The 22,118-nt window shown below is 37.8% G+C and overlaps 1 protein-coding gene across 6 annotated transcripts in view; it reads right to left on the minus strand.

Moving 5' to 3' along the window:
• The window catches only part of NBEA (neurobeachin), a 674,548-nt gene that overhangs the window by 24,613 nt on the left and 627,817 nt on the right, over window positions 1–22,118 (minus strand). For 4 of the 6 annotated variants that reach the window (XM_070800567.1, XM_070800566.1, XM_070800565.1 and 1 more), the window contains 3 exons: window positions 18,775–18,942; window positions 1,966–2,028; window positions 1,557–1,646 (listed from right to left, as the gene is read on the minus strand). In XM_070800567.1, the coding sequence (XP_070656668.1) occupies window positions 1,557–1,646; window positions 1,966–2,028; window positions 18,775–18,942 (321 nt within the window). The remainder of the gene's footprint in view (window positions 1–1,556; window positions 1,647–1,965; window positions 2,029–18,774; window positions 18,943–22,118) is intronic. The other 2 variants (XM_070800569.1, XM_070800568.1) reach the window with 1 other exon arrangement.

Raw genomic sequence — 22,118 nt, forward strand, 5'->3', positions numbered from 1 at the left:
GTAAATATTTTTTACTACTATTATTATTAAACAGAGAAAACCAACACGGGGATAAAACTCTTCTGCCAAAGCATTTCATAAAATAAAGTGTGAGAGAGATTCTCTTGGACAGTTTGTTAAAATGCTTCCTCTCAGGTCTGCAGGCCCCATGTCTACGCTGTGCCTGGGTGTGGGGCTGGGGACGGCACGCGTGGTGAAAGCCTCTCTGTTTGGCTGCATGTGAGGACCCACCTCAAGCAGCAGAGTTCATTAAACAGTGAAATTGCTCAGCTGAGTTACTGTATAGGAAAAGAAATGTTTTCAAACACACACATTTGTTTATGCTTCAGTAGGTGATGGACTACCAACCCTTTGACGGTATAGAGGATGCCTCGCCTCTGTACTGCCAATGCTTAATGTCATGCCTGGCACACAGAGGGGGCTTGATTCAAATGTGTAAAGTAGTTGACAGGATAAATGAAAGGTATGAACAATACTTCTATCACACAATAACAACCTGTACATTTGTTTATACATATATTATGGACCATGTTCCAGGGCATTTTACTCCAGTATGAGGATATCTGGTCCCTTGACAATTATCTAGAAAAGTTGATGAACTGTAATTCATGCTGCAAATACATTTTTGCCGTCAAGCATTTTTTTTTTCCCTCAGTAAAAGCTTAGTGGAAAATCACAGTGAAAAAGTAAGTTCTAAAGTAGTTTCTTAGAAAAATTTTTACCTTCAAATTAAATAAAGAAATGTTAACTGTTTGCTAAAAACTGAAAAGGGGTCGTATTCTTATGAAAATGGATCTTAAAAGATTCAGATTGAAATGAAAAGACTATTACTTCTTCCCTTGCAAACTGAGAATATAATGCCAGCTAACATTTACTGAGTACCTGTATGCCAGGGGCTGGTCTAAGTGCTACATACAGTACTGAGTCATTGCATTTTCAGGGCTGGTGCGATTTGTTACCCTCAGGCTACACAGGCTGAAATGTAAACAAAGAGCTTAAATACCTCGCCCAATTCATTCATTAGTTCGAGGCAGACATGGTACTTGACCCAAATCTGGCTCTGAGGTCCTTATTTTTAATCTATTTTCTTGACTGCTGCCATGCAGAGGCTGTATATTATCTTTATATTTCTTTCCTTTTCTTAAAATGAATACTTCCTCTACCACACTTTGCCCCCAAAGATCAAACCAGCTACCTTTAGATTGTGTTTCTTTTATATTTTTCATTCTAATTTATAAGTGTAACCTAATTTTGGTGCCTGTGTATATCTATAAGCCTGTATGTGTATGAAGGGGTTTATGTATATGAGCCAACTCCTAATAGAGAGGGCGGCGATTTTTGTGAATCCAAAATTGAGCTAGCTGAAGCCGAACTTAAAGGTAAGAACTATACTCCTTTTTCTGTTTCTTTCTAGGTAATCAGTATATCCTGAGGCTGAAGAGTTAAGCCAATACATCGAGAAGATTTAAAACGCTGCTAAAAAAATCACTATTTTATTTGAACTCTACTCAGGTACAAAGAAAGACAGAAATGTTCCGCAAGCTGCTACGTCTTACCAGGTGCATGGCAGAGCTCCGAGGCGGATGTGGCTCAATAAGCAACTGAGATGGCGTTTGTCCAAAGTTCTGTATCTGTGCCTCCATGGCCTGCAGGGGAAGGAGAGTGATTGTCACAATCAGTATGCATCAACGAGAGAGGTCAACACACTCTGACAACGCAAAGTGTATCCCAAGTCAGCCATGAAAAAAGTCCAGAAAATTCACCGGGTGCTCTTCTCCCAGGGTGCAGAACCATCCAAGTGTTAGTATTTTGTAGACAAGCTCTGCTTCTCCTTCCAAACATGCTTCCGTTAAGTCACTATTCTTATTTAGAAGCTGGGGTTAAATGTGGAAATGTTATCCTGTGAGTACATGCAAGCAGCTAGAGACCAGAGAACACTCTGAACACTAAATACAACACAAATACCTTAATAAAGTCCTTTGTAAGAAGAAACGTATGGGGATCTCTAATGAAATAAGCTTCTGGAATCTTAATAGGAAAAAAAAAGAATGAAACATAAAGTCCACTAAGGATACAAGATAAAATTCAAATAAGCATGTCTTCTAATCAATTAGAGAGTAATAAGTAGAAAGAACATTAAGACTTCTGTATAGTCATCAAATACAGCAAAACTTTCACTACAAAAAATACAGTTTAGTGTGCTATGCTATTCTAAGATATATTCTGAAATATTATCTATAAGCTATGAATTCATTCCTCTCAAAAATCTTCTGAAATTTTAGAGAGAACTAACCCAAAGAGGAAATAATTCTTGGGGCATCCTGACCTATGCAATATGCCATTAAAACCTATGCAATATGTCATTAAAACCTATGCAGATGAAAATATTAATGAGACTTTGTCATTTCCAATGAATATTTCTAGATTGCAAACTGTCTGAAGTGTGCAATACACCTTTTTGGTCCCTATGTCAAAGAGAAAATCTTAAAAGAGATTTAAGTATTTCTTCTATACATACATTTTACAGCCAAAAAATGCAATATATTAAACCAGACTAACAGAAATATTTTTCTGAAATATTATAAGCATGTAATTTAAGTCAATAAGGAGAAGCACAATATTTACTATGATTATTACTATTATTTACTATTATTATTACTCTGTTACCATGTTAATTTTTCCCCTAAAATTGTGTGCAGTTTGGTGGCACATAAAAGTGAAATACGAAAGTCATTGCTGAATGCTTGGGAGTCAGGTAAGTTGGTAGATGACTCTTGGCACAGCCCTGCCACTAATCGTATCACTATCTTCAATTCTCATTTATAAAGTCTTTAAATTTAACAATCTGTCCTCCTGGACTGCATTTTAAGAAAATGTTTATCAATAAAAGTGTGAATTTTCAAATTTATTAGCAATATTAAACATGAATGCATCATTATCTGCCATATTTTAGCAAGTGCATAATGGGGCTTTGGCTCTTTATTTGCAGAGGCAACAGGATGAATTACTAAATCTCTTTAAGTACGGTCCAATTTTAATGTATACATTTATTTGCATGGTGTCCACTCACATGAGAACTGTGCTGCTGCTGCTGCTAAGTTGCTTCAGTCGTGTCCGACTCTGTGCGACCCCATGGACTGCAGCCTACCAGGTTCCTCTGTCCATGGGATTTTCCAGGCAAAAGAACTGGAGTGGGGTGCCATTGCCTTCTCCATGAGAACTGTGACTACCAACTAAATTGTGCTAACACAGATACCATCATACTTCATCTCCCCAAAGCAAGATTTATGATTAGAAAGGGGAGAGACTATTTCTGGTTAGGTTCACATTATTAACAATAAATTCTGAGAATTATTTGGGGAAAAAAAAAAAAAGAATTGTATTGTTAAAAGTTGCCCTGGTTAGAAAATGTCCAATACCCAGCTTAATGCATCATGAACTAAATATAATGATATCTACTATTACTTGTGTTTTTACTCCTCCAGATAGAGGACCAGGGAGTGGGGAGGGAGACAGAAGTAAAATCAAACACATTTAAATTCCTAGATCAGTGCCCTGCATTTGAGTAGGTAGCTTTTAAATGTTCAAAAAGGAAGTGGATCAATAAACATGCTTTGCTTGACTTTAACTTTTTTCCTGAAGGGGAACTATTAAAATTATATTAGAAAATGTTATGAAACTGACTATATTTCTAGAAATCGTCTGTACAGTTTGCTCTAGTGGGTCCTGCCACTCATCCTTTTGGATTGAGGCAGAGTACACATGCACATATATATATCTTAAATGCTTCAAATGGCATCAGGGTGAATTTTAAGTTGTACTCAATCTTACCTTTTCAATAAGTTAATCTGTTCCCAACATTCAACATTTATTTCTTTTAAGACAAAACTGAATTTCTCTTTCCTACGGTCTACATCACATGCTTTCATGACCTAAAGGTTCCTAGTTCAATATTTATCTTTTAGCTATCATGTAATCCTGTCCTCCAATAATTTCTTACCCTTTGAGTTTAAATTGATCAGACCTTTCTGATCTTGAAAAAGCATGTTGTCTAAGTCTATTAAAATGTTTGAATGGTATGTGAGCACCTACTGATTTTCTTGACTGGCTCCCCCACATTTAGAAAGTAATCAAAGTCTTCTTTTCACCAAGATGGGAGGTACTACTGCTGATTATCGTTATTGGGCAAGTGGAAATCTGTTATATTATTATTTGTATATCATTCTCTCCACTTTCATATGTTCAAAGATTTTGATATTTTTTAAAAAGTGATGCTGAGGAGAAAATAGTTTTCCATGGGCAGGTTGGGCTATGAACAGAGATACAAATAAAACTAGAGCAGAAAGGGGTGGGGGATTGATTAATTTTTATGGTGTCATTTCTCTGTTACTAGCTCATATTTTTGATTGCCTGTTTCATTTCTTTAAACATATTGAATCTTTTAAAAATAAAAAAGGGAGGGAGGTACTTTCTATGGGCACATGCCCAGGGATATACACAGTCCACACTGCAACTTATGAAGCATAAAGATTGAATAGTTGTTCTGATGGAGAAGAAAACACCTCCCTTCATGCTAACCTTGGGCAGGGTTTTAAATCCTTGCCAGATGTCCTAAATCATAATCAATGTCCTCCATATTCTCACAGCCTATCTTCCCCTTTATCATGGAACTCAACACAGAATTCTTTATGTGTGTCTGTTTGCTCAGCCTGCGACTCTCTGCAGGTTAAGGCTGTGATTTAGTCCTTCGAAAAATGTCTGAATACAGAAGTGGGGAAATGGTAGGGCATTTGGGCAAAACCGAAAGGTAGCCTGAAAAGAGAAAAGCACAGTAGCGAGGAAAACTTCAGAGCTCTTGATTCTTACAACTCAATACCACAGAAATAACTTAACGAACATCTTTTGAATGTTTACTCTACGCCAAGGCATACAAACTCAGACAGCAGACTGTCCCCCAGAAGTTTTCAGCCCACGAGGACATGAGATGAGGACATCAAGGTGCATGTTAGGGAGGATCATGGGTGAGGCAAACCCAGAGGGCCCGGGAGCCCCGAGGAGTGACAATCAGACTCAGGTGGAGGATGGGGGAGGGAGAGAAGGGCTGTAAGGACAGGGACTTCCAGAAAAAGAACAAGAGCTGAGGTTTGAAGGTTAAGTAGAAATTAGCTGGTCAACATCATAAAAAAGAGTTTTTGCTATGTGGATTTTTTTTTTTTTTTTGCCATATAATGGAATTTTCCTAAAGACATCAAGTAAAAAACATCCAAACAACTACTAAAAGTTAATTATAACTTGGATTCTTTCTATATTATCAGAAATGGGATCTTAAAAAATTCAAAATATTTCTATTTCTCTATATATTGCTCTGCATGGGTCAGAAAGATAATGTTATTCATTAAGACATGTATTTATTTTGCACCTACCATTCTAGAGATCTCTGATACTCACCAAACAAAACAGATACAGATGACTACTCTTGTGGAGGTTACATTCTAGCCAGGATGTCACAGGGGCTTACGTTCAGCCAGATGTCACATACTGGCATCCCATGGGCTAGATTCAGCTCACAGGCACAGTTTCTACTTGAGTCAACATGTACAGGTCAGGAAATTTCATACAGTAAACGGGTTTTTTGGCTTCTCTCATAAGAATCAGAAGCTCCTGCGTGGCCCCATCATCATTCCTGTGTGGTAACACTCGGCTGGAGCACAGAGACTCCTTTTTAAGGCCCATCGCTCATGTGACCCGTGCATAAACTGCCACCTCGCCCAGCTTCAATAGTTTATGCCCTGCTTGACCACATCAGCATTTGTGAATCCTTTTAAAATCGAATACCAAAACTTTAGTTTATGTTACAAAAAATCTATTGCATTATGTATATTGTCTATTGCCCTTTTCAGTGAAGAAAGGATAAATTAACATTGCATATGAGAGCACATGAGTTGTGTAATACGTATGACACACACAGGTGTTGTACACTTGAAACACCGCAAAAATCAACTATACTTCAATAATAAAAAAAGAAACAGGTATGTTCTAAAATTAGAGGGTAAAAAGACTGCTTTTAACACCTTGGGGGAAGTTCTAAAACAGGAATTCTGCAGGGAAAGGCAGAGAAGGAAAAGGAAAATGTGAACCGAATTATGCTTAGGAGGACAATGTAAGTACCTCTGATTTCCAGATTTCATACACACACATGACACACAACTCAGTTTTACCTGCTTACATGGAATATAAAGCTCCTACTAGGGAAAGTTCCCATACACACTGTTTCCCTTTTGTCCTCCCTACTTTCTGATTGTTCCTCTCCTTAGTATTGTTTGGCTCTCTTTGTAAAATACTCCAGGACCCACCTGTCAAATTACAAAATTACCCCTGCCTTCAAGTAGCTCTCCTGTGTGTGCGTGCTCACTGCTCGGTCGTGTCTGACTCTTTGCAACCCCCACGGACTGTACCCCACCAGGGTCCTCTATTCACTGGACTGTCCCGGCAAGAATACTGGCGTGGGTTGCTATTTCCTCCTCCAGAGGATCTTCCCCACCCAGGGGTCGAGCTCCAGTCTCCCGTGGCTCCTGCAGATTCTCTACTGCTGAGCCACCTGGGAAGCCCCATCCAGCTCTCCCTTTTCCCACTTATTCTCAACGAGTTTTCTCTAGTCTTTCAACTTCCCCACAGGTCAGGGCACTGTGTATGGCGGGTGTCGGTGATGATACCACGTACCAAGGTGCCCAGTTGGGGGGTAAATGAGTGATAGAACTGACCCCGATTGCCAAAGAAAGGGGCCCTTTTTGCAATTCAACCTCCTGAACAGGGTGGCTTTTTACATTTGCATAAAGAGGCCCTACAGTTCAGTTCAGTCACTCAGTCGTGTGCAACTCTTTGTGACCCCATGGACTGCAGCACGCCAGGCCTCCCTGTCTATCACCAACTCCCGGAGTTTACTTAAACTCATGTCCATTGAGTCAGTGATGCCATCCAACCATCTCATCCTCTGTTGTCCCGCTATGTGCTTGCAATAGCTGTGACACAAGCTTTATTCCTCTGACCTGCTATATCTCTTGCTTAACTGTTTTGTTTTCCCTTCTTGCCTTTCCTCCCAAGAAAGTTCTACCTCCTATATGAACAAAGATACAAGTTTGGGATTAGAAAGAAAGAAAAGAAAGTGAAGTCGCTCAGTCGTGTCCAACTCTTTGCAATCCCATGGACTGTAGCCTACCAGGCTCCTCCGTCCATGGAATTTTCCAGGCAAGAGTACTGGAGTGGGGTGCCATTTCCTTCTCCAGGGGATCTTTCTGACCCAGGGAACAAACCCAGGTCTCTTGCATTGCAGGCAGATGATGCTCTACCCTCTGAGCCACCAGGGAAGCCCACGTTTGGGATTAAATCCTCAGAAGAGAGTGAACATGCTGTGGTGCATGTGTGTTGCATGTCTGCCCATTAATACAAAAAACTTCACAACCAAGGTACAAGGAAACGTGGTGACAGTTAAGGCAAAGTTCAGAATGATGTTCAAATTAATGGTAAATTCAAAATAAAAGACAAAAGTTAGGTGAACAAACGTGCTTTCTCCTTCCCTCTGTGTAGTCTGGTTATCTACTTACGCTTTCCCTGGTAGGCATCAGATAAACACTTTGATTATTCTCTTTTCCTTAGTGCAGATGAATTTAGCCCAGATATATTTTTCTCTGATGGAACCTTTACAAGTTCCAGTTTTTTTTGGCAAATGTTAATTTAGCATTGTCTTTCAGATGAAATGCCATCAGGTCTAAGTGCCATGAGAGAGACAGTAGGAAGAAGCTAATAAGGTAGGCTGTCAAATGACCTGTTTTATATCCATTTTCCTTGGTTGGTAAAATCTTTTAAATGGTTTAAAAAAAATCAGCATTTCGTAAAGTACGATAGGCTATGCTATCCATAATGCAAAATACCAGATTATGTTCAAATTACCAATTATCAGCAAATTTCAGAAAATTTAAGAAAAAAAAGTAAAAGCTTGGGAACACAGAAAAAGATTTTCAAAAAATTTAGTGTTGTGCTTATCTCAGTATACAGCTCTTATTTAGAATGATTTTAATGCTTGAGAGTGGATATTCTTTTTTTCCCCTTTGACAGAAAATACAACTTCAACATATAATACAATTAAAAATATATATGTGATTTTTATCACTCGGTTCTACCTACAATTCTACCAATTCTCTATCAAATAGGAAAAACATGGAATTCTGAAAGCCTGAAATGATAAAAAGAAAGATTACTTAATGGCAGAATGTATTTTAACTGATAAGCCTTTGCTTCTGGTTTATTGTTGCAATAAAACAAGATCATATAAAGCATTACTTTTTAATGCTGGAAAAATAGCAAAATAAATCAAGCAAATAATATCTGCACTTTATTATTTCTTGCCTTATAAACATTTAACTATATAAAAAATTAAAATGCTATTTTATATTAAACTGCTTCTAGTTTTTCACAGAAACTACAAAACAGAAGAACCAAGATGTTTCCTTTGTTTTAACAATCAACTGCATTAAGGCTAAGCCTATGCGTGCATGCGTGCTTAGTCACAAGTCTTGCAGGACTCTGCAACCCCTGGACTGTAGGCCGCCTACACTCGCAAAAGTATTAGAATATTTAAGCAAATATTTGATAACTCAAGCAAAAAAGGACCATATTTGTTTTAACTATCAGACTATGTTAGAAAATATCTGAGGGGTTCCAATTTGCTCATTTACTTGCCTCAGTGCTTGCTTTTATTTTTTTGGTATAAAGCTGATATATATATATATATATATATATATATATCAGCAAATTTTTATATACAAATATGTATATATATATATATATTCTTTTGGTATAAAGCTAATACATATATATACACATATACAGATACATACTGGAGATTTCTCTTCCTGCTGATTCCTACACTTCCTCCTTAGAATGATAAATTATAAGGATATTACATAATTGACTTAACAAATTAATGTGAAAAACACCATATCCTCTAGATAAAAAAGCTCTGTCTGGAACATCTAAAAAAATATATTAGGTCAGTGCCACAGGTGGCAAGCTTACTCACTTTTTCTCCTGAAAAATAAGTCAAATCAGGTAGAAAAATCCATGTATTTTAATGAGAAGGTAGTGGCTGTTCTACCCTGAATGCCTTAAATAAGTTTGCTCCAGAGTGGTGGCTCACTCAGGGCACAGAGAAGTGAACTGGATCGGCATCCTTGCCCCTGGGCGATGGTCTCCAAGGACCGCACCCCTGGTACTGGGTTGGCCTCTGACTGGTTGGGACGCAAGGTAGAAGGCAAAGCATTTATTGTGCGCCCCCTCATTGTCAGGTCACAGTTTGGCACTGGCTGTGTTGCAGTTCTCTACCTAAGGCCACAGGTTCTGCCGGGTGACCAATTCCCAGGGCTACTTCTCCTGCCAGCTTCTGGCAACAAGCTACCTCCCCTTACACCCTCAAGCCTAGGCCTGGTAACCAGATGTTAACCCCAGGGGGCTTCAACTTCCCTTGATTATCTACTTTAATCTGCCCCACATTTTTGTAAATAGGACTATTTTTAAACTCTTGATTATCCCTTTAAAATTTGTTAAAACTGTGGTTAAGATTTACCACATAAAATTTCACAGTGTAAAATTTACCATCCTAACAATTTTTAAGTGTCCAGTTCAGCAGTGTTAAACACATTCATATTATTGTGCATATTCTCTAGAACTCTCTTTAGCTTGAGAAACTGAAACTCTGTACCCATCAGACAACTGCTCATTTCACCTTCCCCCAGCTCCTGGAAGGGTTTCCCTGATATCAAGGGCTTCCCTGATAGTTCAGTTGGTAAGAATCCACTTGCAATGCAGGAGACCCTGGTTTGATTCCTGGGTCGGGAAGATCCGCTGGAGAAGGCTACCCACTCCAGTATTCTTGGGCTTCCCCTGTGGCTCAGCTGGCAAAGAATCTGCCTGCAATGTGGGAGACCTGGGTTCGATCCCTGGGTTGGGAACAACTCCTGGAGAAGGCAAAGGCTACCCAGTCCAGTATTCTGGCCTGGAGAATTCCATGGACTATACAGTCCACGGGGTTGCAAAGAGCCAGACAGGACTGAGCGACTTTCACCTCACAGCTCCTGGAAACCACCCTTCTACTTTTTCTCTCTCTGATTTTGACTATTGGAAGCACCTGGAATCAAACAGTAATTTGTCTTGTTGTGACAGGCTTATTTCACTCAGAATAATGTCCTCAAGGTTCATTCCTGTTACAGCGTGCCTCAGAATTTCCTTCCTTTTTAAGGCCAAATAATATCCCATTATATCTAAATGGCATACTTTTTCATCTGTTCACCTGCTCATGGACCCTTGGATTGCTTCTACACTTTGACTGTTGTGAATAATGCTGCTATGAACATGGATATGCAATATATTTCTTTGAAATCTTGCTTTTAATTGTGGATATATAACCAGTAGTGAAACTGCTAGATCATACAGGAAGTCTCTCTTTAATTTTTTGAGGAACCTCTATATTGTTTTCCAGAGAGGCTGCACCATTTTACATTCTCATAGTACTCTCAAGGATTCCAGTTTTGCCAACATTGCTATTTTCTGTTTGTTTGTTTGACTGTATCCAACCTAGTGGGTATGGAGTGGCACCTCACTGTGGTTTTGTTTTGCATTTGCATAACGATTAGTGATGTTTAGACTCTTTCCCTGTTTTTCTTGACCATTTAGATATCATTTTTCGGAGTCTTCATTATCCCTCTGAAAGGGCAATGTGCTGAGACACATACAGCACACTGATGGATACAACTAGGATTAGTGTTTAGGTATAATAAATAAGAAAAATGCTGGCTCGCTTTTGCTTCATTTCCAAGTAGGACTGACCAAAAGGTGATTACACCCAAGTAAGATTTTTATTGAGGATTTAGAATATTTGAGGGATAAACACTGCTATAAGCTTCTTGGGGGAGACCATGGAGTCTTATTCAATCTATGCTTGTTAACCCTCAAAAAAAGAACTAAAACATTCTGTTCTGGATAATTTTCAGATTGACCTGGAAGCAAGAGTTTTAGCAGATGAGTTCTTAAGGATGCCCCCAGGTTTTTGGTTCTTTGCCAACTTTGGGTTTGATCATTCAATAGTACATAGTAGAAGACTCAGTCCAGAAATACTTAATGATATGTGAGAGGTAACAACAGTACAATATCCATGCCAAATTCTCCTTTGATGAATAAATTCACATAAAGCAAACTCTATGCTGGCTGATTCAGGAAATGGAGGAGGAAGGAGGTTGAGGAGAAGGCGGAGGGGGTAAGGGAGAGTAGTATCGGTGGTGACCTGCTTCACCACACAAAATAAATTCACTTGGAGTGTCTGATCATGGAAAGACAATAATGAGAATAATAAAGCTGAAATGGATTTGTTTGGTACATATAAAGATATGAAGACTAAGGTTCACCAGGTGTGGGTATAAACATTACAAAATGAAATCATACCCTTTGACTCAATTAAATTCAAATTAAAAATAGTACTGCATGTATTTGGCAAAACAAAATGCTCTTCTTTGACATAAATGGGAAACAATAATTTAGATATACTATACTGAGATCAAATGGCTATAAATAGACTCATTATCAATATGTTTAAAACATTTAAACATGAGTCCTAAACATCTAACTAAAATGGTTAGGTACTTAGCTTGAGTAATACCCACTTCAAGAAACTGAAGCATGCAGTATGTTTTGAATAATTGTTAATTTATGCTAAGGTAACAACTGTGTAATATAACTGAAATCTATGGTAATTGAAGATAAGGAAGTCTCTTCCAGCTATTCCTATTACAAACAGCAGGCTGCAATTTTCACCCTTCTTCCTTGTGTAAAATATGACTTTAGATGCTTGTAAAAGCATTTGCTGTTAATTTCTGAAAATCAATAATTAGCACTTCTCAGCACCACACAATAAAAATAACACAAAGAGAGAAAAAAAGCATACTTCACATAAATGACATACATCTCACTTTTTACTAAGTGCATTATTTATGCTTTTCTATGCACAATTGATCACTATGGACTAGCTAAGGACTGCAGTAATTAGAAGGAGAAAAGATAAAACTAAATTAAAAGATTTATTCACCAATCAAAATTAAATGTGTATCATTAATTTTCTTGATACTAGTTTCTATATAGAAACTGTATTCTTGAATTATCTCAATGCATGCCTTATTGCTACAGATGAGAAGCACAACAACAGATACATTTGAACCTATACTCTTACCAGATTTAGGGATTCTTGTTGTTCCCAAAATGATTCTTTAAAAGTAAAAAAGACCCAATGTGTATTTCTATTCCAACAATTTAAAATGTATGGCTTTTCTTTCTATGTTAATTTGGCTTTTGAGTTTGTTAAGATTTTCAGCTCTGTAAAATTTCTAGTAATTATAGGGGGGGGGAATGAAAATGGTTTTAAGAAATATTTATCTGCCCTTTTGTTGATCATTTGTTATCATGCCTCAGAATAGTCGCCTAGGAGAAGAACCCTGAACATCCCCCATCTGAAGACAATTAGGCGTCACGGCACCAGTAAACAGACAATATTGTTCTACAACCCACTCAAGCGACCCAGGAGGGGTGGGTGTTAATATCCCTCGTCAGATCAAAGAGAGAAGTCAGAAATGAGGGAAAGTAAAGACTAGGAATAACAGATTCTCAGAAAGAATAGGCAATTATTATAGAGGCCATCAACGTTGTCATGATAAATACCTTCATTTACATGATCAAGATGAAAAGTGGGTTCATTTTTTTTTCCTTATAAATTTTATGAGTTCCTTTTCTAGGAAAGTCAGCATTGCAGCTGTTTTGGTTAAAGACACATTTGTCTTGCTGGTTCTTGACAGCCCTATCATGTCAGTTCTCTGCAGTAGCAAGGAATGTTTCAGCAAGAAAATAAAGTGAAAACTGAAGAGATCTATTCTACTTCCTATGGGCATATTTTCACCATAGCAGATCCAAAGGAATGCTTTGTTATCCCTGTCAGATTGAAGAAAGAAAGAAATGAAGAATATATAGTCTAAGACTAAGAAATACTGGTAACAGAAAATTAGACTAAAATAACCACATTTTTATGACTACTGGTAATATCAAAATGTATAAATAAATGCTGCATGGTCCATATGTTCTAATAATTTGCTAGCAAAACAAGCCTTTTATGGTAGACTTCTGTGTATATCTCTCTCACAGTCAAAGAGAAGTCATTTAAATCATTTTTCAGTTTGGCAGTGTTGACTACAGATATCATGATACAGAGAAATAAATTATTAAAACAGAAGTTCTTCCACAATACTTCATTTAATTATGTTTGGGGGCAGGAGTAATCAATGTCCAGTAGTGCTTCACGGTTTACAAAGTATTTTCACATATCTTTTCACATACAATCCTCAAGTACAGTCCTATGAGTTAGATATCATTTCAATTATCATATTTTAGGTGGTTAAATAAAAGTACATTAAAGTGACTCCCTTATGTCACTCAAATAATGATGCTGGGGCTGTGATATAATCTGTTATCTGATGTCCACCTTTCCATCATCTTTCATTGACTGCTAGGGATCAAACAATCATACTCTGAGGCAGACAGGCTTGACTAATTATACTCCTGATTATAACAGAGATAATTTTAAGAAACAATTTTAGAATATTTTTCACTCATTATAAGAGTAAAGGACAAACGAGAAAAAAAATGGCTGATAAAGATTTCTTACAGTTACCTTAAAATTTTCTCTACAGTTACTGAAGTTTTACTGAGTTAAAAGTTTTAATAAATTTAAAAGCATGAACAAATAGAAAATTTACAGTTTAAATTAAAATGGAAATGCCCATTAAAAAGCCTTTTACTTTTTAAAGAATTATTTTGGGAATAAGAAGAATATCATGTCTAAAAATAAGTAAGGGACCTCCCTGGTCGGCTAGTGATTAAGACTCAGTGCTTCCAATGCAGGCGGCACGGGTTCAGTCCCTGGTCTGGCAACTAGGATCACACATGCTGCAGTGGCACAGCAAAAACAAAACAAAACAAAACAAAACAAATAAGTAAATATTCTGTTATTTTAAAGAATTTTTTTTTCAAAATAAACTTGCTTGAGCCCTCTTCCTGGATGTTCTGAGATACCCTTGGGATGGAGGCAAAGAGGATGGAGAGTGGATGGAGCTAGGAGACAGTGGAGGGCAGGGAAGCCTGGCGTGCCTCAGTCCACGAGGTCGCAAGGAGTTGGACATGACTTAGCAACTGAACAGCAGCACAGTGCTTCCTACACTGTAATGCCTCAGGTCACCAGGGGATTTCCTAACATTCAGATTTACTAGGCTGTGTGGGGGCATTGCTGAGAGCAGAGTATGAGGGTCTATCTATCAAGTTCCCAGGTGATGCTCATTCTGATACTGTTGGTCTATGGACTGTACTTGAGTAGTAAGGAGATAGAAAACCATGGGACCAGATATAAACCAGAACAGCCTGTTTCTCATGTAGGTCATAGGATTAAGTTTCTTGGCCATCATTTGGGGAGTAAAAACATAAAGCAAATTACATAATTTTATTAACATGAAAAAATAAATATGAAAAACACTCATTATCATGCTTGAAAAATACTGCTTAAATAGTCAGATGAGCTCATCTATGGAAAAAAAAAGTGTCTAGAAGACTATGATAAAAGCTCAGGCTTAAGACAATTTAAATAATACCTAATATCCCCCAGATCTAGTGTTTACATGTTATGAAGAGCTTGGTACCAAAACTGTTCTGTCATGTTTCTGCCCAGAGGCTGTCATGATAAAGTTTATTATCAATTACTGCTTTACAAGTATAAAATAAGTTAAGCTGTCATATTTTTCTCAGCCAGAGATCCTAGGCTGTCAAAGAATGTCAATTTTAAATCTGACATAGAGAAGAAAATTATCTGTTATTCTGACCTCTAATTTCTTGACATTTTAATGCTATAATTGCTGTGGTTAGTGCTGCTTCATGATTTCACCTGTCAAGGAAGAATGAATCAATAATCTTAAGACATTTTTCAAATTTTAGCCCTAACTTCAAAGTTCTAGGTAGACTGTAGATGTATATATATGTGTGTGTGTGTGTGTGTGTGTGTGTATCTTTTCTATTCTCTTTTACAAAAGGGACATATGTAGATTTTTGTATATTAAATTTCTCCTTTAAATCAGCATTTGTTAAGGCATTAAAAATTATCTTCTTTAGGCTAGTTGGAGCTTACTGTAAGATAACTGCCACTTTCTTTTGGTTTTATCTTTGTGAAATAGAGTGATTTCATATTTAAAAATACTGAAATGAACTTTGGGGCTTCCCTGGTGGCTCAGACAGTAAAGCATCTGCCTGCAACGTGGGAGACCCAGGTTTGATCCCTGGGTCAGGAAGATCCCCTGGAGAAGGAAATGGCAACCCACTCCAGTACTCTTGCCTGGAAAATTCCATGGATGGAGGAGCCTGGTGGGCTACAGTCCATGGGGTCGCAAAGAGTTGGACACGACTGAGTGACTTCATTTCACTTTTTACTTCACTTCAAGATAAACTTTATCAAATAAAAGGAATGCAATGAACTCAATAAAAGGCTCAACGTTTTGAACACTACTTTCCCCAAAAGCCTTTGTCTGATCATTTAGGTATAGAGCAACTCTCTCAAATCACAGCATCACAGAGCAGACCTCCTGGAACTCGATGTTGATGTTTTGATGGAAGGCAGTGTGCCCTGCAGAGAGCCTCCTCACTGCATAGGGGCAAAATGACCACCAAATAATGATGATACTATACTCTGTTCCACCTATCCACAGGGTTCTTTCTTGTGACAATAGACGCTAGATGCTTTTATGCTGGCAAACATATGTTTGGTATTATCCCTTCTTTATGGACAAAGCAATGGAAGTGGAAGAACACTAAATGACTTGGCCACATTAGAAAGCTCACAGGATTCAGGCAGGTTCTCATCTTTGTAGTTTCTTAAATATTAATACAGAATTTATTTTGTGGAAATATGTTAGTTGTGAAGTAAAGGAGGTGAGCATGGGGAATGTGGAGGGGGCAATTAACTCCTATTCCTTGCAAGGTCATTTCATCTGTCATATCTGCAATGTCCTAAGTGCTTCCCTAGTGGTCTTAAAGAGATAAAGCTATCTTGATTTGACACAGGGCCTCTGGGTAGGATGGGCTTCCCAGGTGGCTCAGTGAGTAAATAATCTGCCTGCCAATGCTGGAGACATAGGAAACATGGGTTCGATCCCTGAGTCAGGAGGATCCCCTGAAGGAGAGCATGGCAACCCACTCCAATAATCTTGTCTGGAAAATCCCATAGGCAGAGAAGCCTGGTGGGCTACAGTCCATGGGGTCTCAAAGAGTTGGACATGACTTAGCATCTAAACCACAAAACACTGGGTGGGTCAGGGCCAGTGCTCTGCTAGTGTGTGTGTGAGCCCGTGCTGCCCGGCGGAAGTAAGGTAACTGTTCCAAGTACATGCTCTCTCACCTAGTATTTTAAGAACTGACAGAAAAGTTTTTCGGTGAGAGAGGTGGGCGAGGGGCTTAGGTAGGGAGGACATACATGGCACTGAGTGACTCTGGGAGCTTCTCTAATGGAACCTCAGTGTTCAGCAACTATGCCCTCAGACTGGGAAAGCTGGAACCCCTTCCCAACCTATTTTTTAATTTTTTAAATTACTCTCTTTCATGTAATGTTTCATGGAGATTTTCTACAGTTTGACAATTCTATACAGTTTTTTTTTTTTTTTTTTTTACTGTCCAAAGCAAAGGAGTGTTACCTTGTAGTAGCAGGTATTTTTATAGAATTCAAGTAATAAACACTATATCCACATTTAAAAAGTCTCAATCCTAATTCCATTTCCTTTTCCTTTTCTCATTTATCTCTTTGTTCTCATTTAAATATGCTCAGTCACTCAGTTGTGTCTAACTCTTTTCGACCCTATAGACTGGGGCCTGCTAGGCTCCTCTGTCTGTAGGATTTTCCCAGTGAGAATACTGGAGAGGTTTGCCATTTCCTTCTTCAATTTAAGTTGGAAAGATCTGCTATTTTCAGTCAATTTTAATGCTGCTATGTTCTTTCATTATGCACAATATGCTTAAAATATTTTTATTTTGCTCAAGATGATCAACTTGCAACTTAAGGACAGCATATTATAATGGGTGGAATGTACACTAAGATATTCAGGAGCAAAAATGTTTATGATATTTAAAAGTCAATAAACAATCTGGAGTTGGTCTTGCCATAAAAGGATAAGCTACTGTAATTCTCTTCTTTTTCTGATTCTAAAGGTACTGGTTCTGAAAAGAAAATATAGTGGTAAGGCATTTATAGCACTGAGTATATGTTAAGGGTACATTATTAAGAGAATAATTAAGCTCAGAATTAGAATTCCCAGTTGTGAACAAACTAATCAGATTATTTTGTAGACAAAATCCCTTATTTCACCTACAAATGTTCAAGTATCTGGCTCTTTTCTCACTCATCCCTTCTCTGTCCCTATCTCCTTCTTCCAGCTTCAGGCAATAATTCCATTTCCTTGTGCATACAACATGGTAGAACACTACACCTAATAATATGCTTGCAATGTGTTCTCCAAATATTTAGCCCCAAGGGCTCAATGATCAAGGAGCATGAGGCTCTTCCCTTCCCTCTCCTCTTCTCTGCTTGAAGCCATACAAATAGAGTCATTTTGTCTTTATAGAAGTCTGTAAGAAATAACTTTATGGATGCAAATTTTTCTTTTAGAGCTTTATTTCCCAAATCTATGAGTTTTCCACCTCTAAAATTAAAAAATAAAAAAATAAAAAAGCATCCTAGTGACTGGAAATGTAGAAATGATTGCTTGTTTTGCATAGAGCAGATGGCAGATATCTGGTAGAATGGAAGACTGAGATACAGCTTCCTTGAAGCAAGACTCATCTAGCAGCTGTTGCATCTTCACTCTTTACACCTATCTGAAATAATTTTGTGCAACGTACAAGTGATTTAAATAATATATTTTATGAATATTTTCATAAAATATACTTATACACAAACTATAGCATATAATTCCCAACTGTTAGCTATAAAATTTCAGGTTGAGAATGTGCAGGAATAACATACTATAATCTCATCTATTTTACTGATGCATTTTTTGAGTATTTCGTCTAGCAGGCTGTAGTTCTGCTTTTATTAAAAAAAAATAGGTATTGGCAGGTTATTTTAATGTGAACTATTCATATTTAAATATTCAATGCTGCTGCTGCTGCTGCTAAGTTGCATCAGTCATGTCCGACTCTGTGTGATCCCATAGACAGCAGCCCACCAGGCTCCCCCGTCCCTGGAATTCTCCAGGCAAGAACACTGGAGTGGGTTGCCATTTCCTTCTCCAATGCATGAAAATGAAAAGTGAAAGTGAAGTCGCTCAGTCATGTCTGACCCTCAGCAACCCCATGGACTGCAGAGGTTTCTTTAATTTATAACACATAAGGCATTAAGCATTTCAATGAAGACGCTGAAATAAAATAAAAGAGGGATACTAAAGTGCACTGTGTATGTCTGCATTTCAGAAAGGAACTACATGGTAGCCTCATTACTTGTTTTGACATACAACACTCACTTTTCCACATTTGTCAAGAACTTGAAATCTATGTTTTATAAAATTTACATTGGAAGGAGATTTATGCAGGAGATGGAAAGCCAAGTTTGTGTTGAAGGGCGGCAGAAATTCTCAGAATCATATCCAACTTATTACCTACCTCCCTCAGCACAGGGTCAGTGATACTGTCCAGGTTCACAGAGCCTTCATAGGTTAGGTAATGAAAAACATTCAGAGCCCGGACTGCTTCCGGTCCTCTCTGCTTGTATCCAAATACAAGGTCAATCCACTGATGGAGTTGGCAAGAAACAAATTCACTTTCCAGGGCCTGAATCAGTCAGGAAAGAGATAAAGAGACCATGAAAATTTAGTAAATCTCCATTCTTAACTTGAAATATTCTATATAAATAAGTAGAATTCATTCTTTGCCCTCCTGTATTTCACCTCTATGTGTCAGACCTATTCTTAGAAATGACAAAGTATAATCTCTAATAAAACACAGACCTAAAAGAAAATTTTCTTTTTAACTATTAAACATACTCTTGACTTAACTGAATATGTGATATAAATTTTAACATTAAATAGATTTCTTTAAAAAGACACATTCATGTTTAAAAGGAATTTGAATTGCCTGTTTTAGTGCCATGCATAATAATTTCATTTTTAATTTTTAACCATTAGTTTCAAAGTAAACAATTTAATTAGAAACTTTGATATATATTTACTTTCCTGCCCAAAGTCTTCAAATTTACGTCTACATTACTAAAAGGGAATGACCTGATATGAGTTAACTCTGCTATTATACTGTTTAGGAACCGCTGGGTAATTTGGGGTATTTGCTAGCCAGTGGGAAATGAATGCAAATTACTGAGAGTTAGGGACGATAAGAAACTTCCAGAAAGAGTCAGGAAAAAAAAAAGAGGCCTTTTCATTTCCTGAGAAGCCATCCAAGCGTCACAGAGGTGCCCTGGTAGGTAGGCATGCAGCCCTGTCGCAGCCGTAGTAGAGCAGTGGCCATCACAGTGCGGCTCACTATGCCTCTCACCTCCCACCCTCGCTCATCATCAGCTTCTTACTGATTTGAAGGGCACACCGATTTCAGCAACATGAGGAAAAAGCTGTAGCACTACCTTCTTAAATTTCAACTATGCAAAGCCACAGAAAACAATTTTTGCAATTACAGCTGTAACTAAATATGTGAATGAAGTCATTCTTTGGCTGCATGCCCCCTGATTTCGAAGGCGTTGAAACCAGCTTGGAATTCAATTAATAAATGGTTTCTTAAATTAGCCCTTTGATAATTATATTTCATTTTTTTAATCTAAAAAATATCTGAATGATACTTTTCAACTTTTCCTGTGATCACGTTTTTAAAAAATAGTTTATTTATTTACTTATTTTGGCTGTGCTGGGTCTTTGTTGCTGTGTGGCCTTTTCTCCAGTGGCAGCGAGGGGGTGCTACCCTCTAGTTATGATGAGTGGACTTCTCACTGTGGTGGCTTCTCCTGTCGCCAAGCACGGGCTCTAGGGCGTGTGGGCTTCAGCAGTTCTGGCTCCCGGGCTCTAGAGCACAGGTTCAGTAGTTGCGGTGCCCGGGCTTAGTTGCTCTGAGGCATTTGGGATCGTCTTGGATCAGGGATCAAACTGGTGTCTCCTGCATTGGCAGGTGGATCCTGGATCACATTTAACTAGTAACCTATTCCCATCAAACTCCCTTTTTATTTATTTCAAAAATTTTGGCATTTTGTTTATACCAGTGATTATGAATGTTTCTCATTCAGAAATATAAACAGATATTTTAAAAGGATAGCTTTCATACTAAAACTAAACTGAATTTCTATTCTCTGTATCTCACTGGACAAAATAGTTCGGACTAGAGAACAAGAAAAGGGACGAAAATACAAAAGATACATTGGTTACAATCCCATAATGATTATGTCTATCACATTGGTTTGGTCAATTTGTATAAATGAGAAGACAGTAATTATTCAGTGCATGTGCAATAAATGAAAGGAAGAAAAAAAAACGAATAAATGGAGGTTCATTATAGAGTAGCTATTGCACAAATCTGTTCACTGGAAGTCAAACAGTAGTGAAATTCTTTAAAGGAAGATCTTACCAACGTAATTACATAATTAGCTCAGCAGTGACCATTTCAAATCAATCTTGTAGAGACTACTAGACATATTTGGAAGAAAGGGTCAATGAAATTTACTGCATTTGAATAAAAAAATTATTGAACTACATGCCTAATGCAACTATGAGGGGTGAAAGCAATGATCACTGTTCCCTAATTTGAGTTTTAAAACATTTATTTAGCATCTCCAACTGCTTCTTTCATTTTCCTCTGCCATGGGCAATGCTATAAAGTGTTTAATGTTTCTCCTTTTGTTTGCATGTGTCTTTATAAAACATTATACACGTAATTTTTTTTTTTACATTTTTTTTACACACAAACATTTTTTTGGTGTGTATTTTTGACTCACAAAAATGGAGTGGGGTTACAGATTTCATTGTTTCTTACTTTCTTCACTTAGCCTTGTTTTTTAGGATCTAGCTGTGTGGCTAGGCATAGCGAATCCACTGTTTTCAGGGGCTGCTCAGAACTTCCCCAGCAGTGAACACTAGACTGCCTCCAATGTGCTGTGACACAATGCTCTGTGACGAACGCCCACTCCTGCATCCCTGTCTGACTCTTTATGAGAATTTCTTGGGACTCATAAGCTGGAGCAGGACTGATACATCCCTGCACTAGATATGCATAAACTGAGTCTGAGTCATCAGTGTAGATTGGCTGTTTCTGTCCACTCCCTCAAGCAGTGCATGAAGGTGTGTCTACATGGCCACATCCCCACTGACAACTGGGATTGTCCAGGAGCTTAATATTAGCCTGTGTTACAGATTCAGAACAGTATCTCACTGCTGTTACAATTTGTTTTCCTCTGATTACTGAGGGGTTTGACATGTTTTTTAATATGCTGTCAGCCATTTGGGTTTCCTCTTCAGTACATTTTCTGTTCATGCTTTTTGCCCATTCTTTTCTGAAAGTTCCTGTCTTTACGTTTTTTTTTTTTTTTCCAGAAATTCTTTATATATTTCAGGTAGTAGTTTGTTGGCATCAAATTTTGCAATGCATTCTCCCAAAGGTCACATGTCTATTAACTTTATCCATGTTGTTCTTTGTTGAATAGAAATTCTTAATTTGGAAACAACAAACCTTTTTTCTTTATGTTTATGATCTTGGGATTTTGTTTTAAAGTAACTAAAATAACTTTCTATATTCTGATGTGTCAGCTGTGTTATATTTATGGTTTTACTTTTCATATGCATGCATGCATGCAATAAGTTGCTTCAGTCATGTCCAACTCTGCAACCCTATGGACTGCAGCCTGCCAGGCTCCTCTGTACATGAAATTCTCCAGGCAAGAATATTGGAGTGGGTAGACGTGTTCTCCTTCAGGGGATCTTCTCAACCCAGGGACTGAACCTGTGTCTCTTACATCT

This window comes from Bos indicus, chromosome 12, assembly GCF_029378745.1.
Source record: "Bos indicus isolate NIAB-ARS_2022 breed Sahiwal x Tharparkar chromosome 12, NIAB-ARS_B.indTharparkar_mat_pri_1.0, whole genome shotgun sequence".
NCBI lineage: Eukaryota > Metazoa > Chordata > Mammalia > Artiodactyla > Bovidae > Bos > Bos indicus.